The sequence below is a fragment of the Habropoda laboriosa genome, unplaced genomic scaffold (assembly GCF_001263275.1).
Source record: "Habropoda laboriosa isolate 0110345459 unplaced genomic scaffold, ASM126327v1 scaffold871, whole genome shotgun sequence".
Classification (NCBI taxonomy): Eukaryota; Metazoa; Arthropoda; class Insecta; order Hymenoptera; family Apidae; genus Habropoda; species Habropoda laboriosa.
The window spans coordinates 43,153-46,816 of NW_017100958.1; the positions used below are offsets into that span (position 1 = coordinate 43,153).

The following is a 3,664-nucleotide window of genomic DNA, read 5'->3' on the forward strand; positions in this document are numbered from 1 at the left end:
CGCTGAAAGCCGGAAGTTCACGTCTCCTCGTCGTCGGAGAACTGAATGGCGTGTGGTGGGGTTGAAGAGCACAAAGCTTCGTGCGACCCTTTTTGCACTTTCCCTCCTGGTTTTATGCTGCACAATTGATTTCGCGTATTTTAGCCTTGCTCAGGTCGAATTTCCACCGATCGCGTTACTTTCGTGCCATTATCGGAGACATTTTGGTTTCCTGCTTTTTGTTTCGAACCTGCGTTATTCGTTTGCCGTTTAAAGCACCTTGCTGGTTTCATCTGGTTCCACCGGACAGTGGAAAAGGTAAATCAGTATCTAGTACCATTTCATTGATTAACCCTTTACCTTAAATTATGTCACTCCATAAGTTCCTGACGAATTTTATAATTTAGACGAATATTTTCAACGAATCTTTAAATTTGATAAGAAAAAACGCAAGTTCCTTCTCATTCCACAACTTTTTCCTATTTTTTATTTTTTTGAGAAGACCATTAGGTCGTCGCTGTAGAATTTCCGTGGATTTTCATTAAAGCATTTCTCGCTTTCGGCACGAACTTACGAGCCGACCTAACGCCACTTAAATTTTAACTCTAACTTCCATTTATGCACGAAGGTTATTACACAGAATTTAAGAATCCACCGAGTGCGTCGAAAAATTTGTTTAATCGACTCGCGGCAGAGAAAACGTAGTCCGGGTTAACGGCGTCGAGACGAATTCCAAGGGCGCCGCGGCGGCCATTGTAAACGGAAGATCGGAGAACGTCGCGTCGCTTTGTCGTTCGGCTGGCGCAAATTAATCCGGTCGGGCATGGTTAATTTCCAAGCCGTAGCTGGCCGTATCTCGATTGAATTCCCGTGCCGAGGAAATCGGGCAAGACTGTGGCTTGCGGAAATGGAACTTCCGGATTGTTTCCATCCCGCGCGGTGGCTCCGGCGTTCCGCTCTCGCCGCGTTTTCGATCCGTGCTTGCTTTACGCGGCACAAACACACATTCCTATCACGGTGTGTCTCGTTAAGATGCCTCTAATTACCAACAGCATACGACGAAATCAACTGCCGACGCTGGGAGAAGTTACCTCGTTAGCGAAACTAGTAGAAAGAAGCTGTGAAGTGCATACACGTTCGAATCGATGATGTTTGCTTGTCTTCTAGGTAGTTTTCAGCTGTTTGTTTCGTGATTTCAGAGGGTTAGAGGCGTGGCGGTGTAAGTCGCAATTTCCTTATTCTGAGAAATAGAGAAGCGATTAGATCAATTCTGCAGCATCAAATTTGGTATTGTGTCGAATTCGATGTCACTTGTCGTTTTAATAGTTAGGCATGTGTAGGTTGCGTTTCAGCACTTGGGTGAAATGCAGATTTTTGAAATATGACCTACACTACTATGTCATTTGGTGAGCGCAAGCGTAGATTCGACGAAGATCACGAATTGAGCCACCGAGAAGCCAAAATGATTAACTCCATTTCTGAAATTCTTCCAATTTTAGTATCAAAACACTTTGTATCACACTACCAAGTGTGACGCACTAATTCTCACGATAGAACGGTATTATCTATTGCAATGCATCATACAAAATACACGTAAAGCTGATAAAACTAAAACTCGAACGATAGGGGACAACACTTCAACAGTGTCTCTTCTTCGTAAGTAAAAGAAATTTAACTCCGATTTAAATTTGATAAAGTTAGTCACTCCGAGTGTCTCAATTTAGGACTAAAATTGCATACTCGAAACAATACCCAACACAAGTGAGAAAGTTCAGAAGCAGACTTGTTTGCTTGCCACCGTGCTCCAAGCAACAAACAGAAACGTTAATGCTACTCAGTTATATCACCCGTAACCCCAGATCCCGCGCGACAAACAAAAAGTTACGTAGCTCTAAAATTTGGAAGCTACGACGAGAGTGAGATAAATCAATCCGAAGATCTTCTCCCGCTCGATACTACCCACTCGATAATCGTCAACTATCTCAACACTCCTCTGATCGTCCTGTAAACAACGCCATAAAGCAACATCGAGGGTGCAGCGAAACAAAGGGTAGAATTTCGGACGTGGATCGAAAGCAAGCAATCTGGCCAGCGCGTGCAACTTGCGTCATGCAAAGATATAGATGTAACGAAACGAGTCTGAGAGGGTAGGCAGGGACAGAGGAGGAAGGGGTTGAGGCTGGAGGACGCAGTGGTTGATGTCGATTTCCTCTATATATACATACACGTGTACATAAAATGAGGAGGGAGCGCGATTGTTCGGCGCGATTGAAATCACGCGAAGCTTTACTTAACGGCGAACTTGCGGATTTCGAGAGCGCTGATATATTCGCGGGGTCGCGACGCCCTTATCGACCCCCACTTTTGGTCCGCCCCTTAATGGCCGCCTGGGATGTTCCCCGTGGCTTCTAATCGAAATTCTCCGGCCGAACGTTCCGGTGCGGGAAAAGTGTCGCGTAATAATTCTCCGGACGAGAGATCGTCACCGAGGCTGTAGGAAAAAAGCACGCGTATTATGTTTCGAACAGGGACAGGGACGTGTCCTTGGAAAAAATCTGGGGCTGCTCGAAAGAAGATTCTTTCTCGTCGTCGGGATGATTTCTTTGCGCGAATGAAACGTTCTCGAAACTTCTCGTACGATTTTTCACGCTGATACCGTAGGAAGAAAAAAGTTCAAAGTTCGTACGACGAAGGAAACGCGATTTCGTTAAACACGTCCGTTTCGATTTGCACGTTTCAGAATAAATTGTATCACGAATTGGACAGATTTCCAGGCTCGATAAGCCGCGCAATGATATGTAGCATAAGCGGGTGTATTATGCCGCGATGATTATCGTTCGCGACACGCTAACGCATTTCTACCGTGATTTTCTTTTTTTGCACCCTCGAACGATCGCCTCCGCTTCGTTTCGCTTGGAATTGTTCGATTCGGAGTGACGTGTGTGCTCGAAGATTTCTCAACTACTTAACAATTCCTCAGAAATGAATTCTAAGTGGAAGTTAGACACAGGTGATTCGAAACTTTACCAGTCGAGACAAAGTGCAGGGTTGAAAAGTGGCCGTGGAAATCGAAGGTCAGCCCCGTGTTTCTCCTAGTGACGTATCCGAAGCCAGATTCCAGAGTTGGATAAGAGCGGCGTTGATATCCGGCGATGAATGCGTTCGCCTTTTATTTATAGTTTATCGTTGCATTCCGAAGTGGGAGCCGATATGGAAGGGATGGGAAGGTCGGTGATGAAAAAGTCGCTCGTAAATAGGGAGGAGGAGAGAACGATATACATATATCGAGAGATGTATCTGAACTTTGGTTCTCCGCTGAAATGTCGGCCCTTCCCCATTGTACACGCTCGTCGAATCGACACGACATCGATTTTTTTTTTAATGAAACCCAACACACACACTTCTCTCTTTCTCTCTCCGAAACTCCTGTACTTATCGGTCACCCCGTTTTTCTCCCCTTCTTCCTTTCTCTGTTTTGTTTTTCACTCTTTTCGCCTCGCTACTTGTCACCGAAAGACAACGAGTTCCGAAACACGTTCACCTCTGCTGTTCGTGAACCTCGTTAAAACTTGTTTACTACCGTCGCTTGTTTTCCAGTTTACGAGCTGTTACACGAACTCGGCGGCTATCTACCCCCGAAGAGCATCGCGCCAGCCGACATTACACCCCTGGTCTCGAGGCTGTT

At 45.6% G+C, this 3,664-nt stretch overlaps 1 protein-coding gene across 1 annotated transcript in view; it reads left to right on the forward strand.

Moving 5' to 3' along the window:
- Positions 1–3,664, forward strand: part of LOC108577670 (endothelin-converting enzyme 2-like) — a 77,078-nt gene that overhangs the window by 34,938 nt on the left and 38,476 nt on the right. Inside the window, 2 exon segments of the mRNA XM_017940858.1 lie at positions 3,577–3,661; positions 3,663–3,664. The exon segment at positions 3,663–3,664 is cut by the window's right edge and continues 125 nt beyond it. Coding sequence (XP_017796347.1) covers positions 3,577–3,661; positions 3,663–3,664 — 87 coding nt within the window.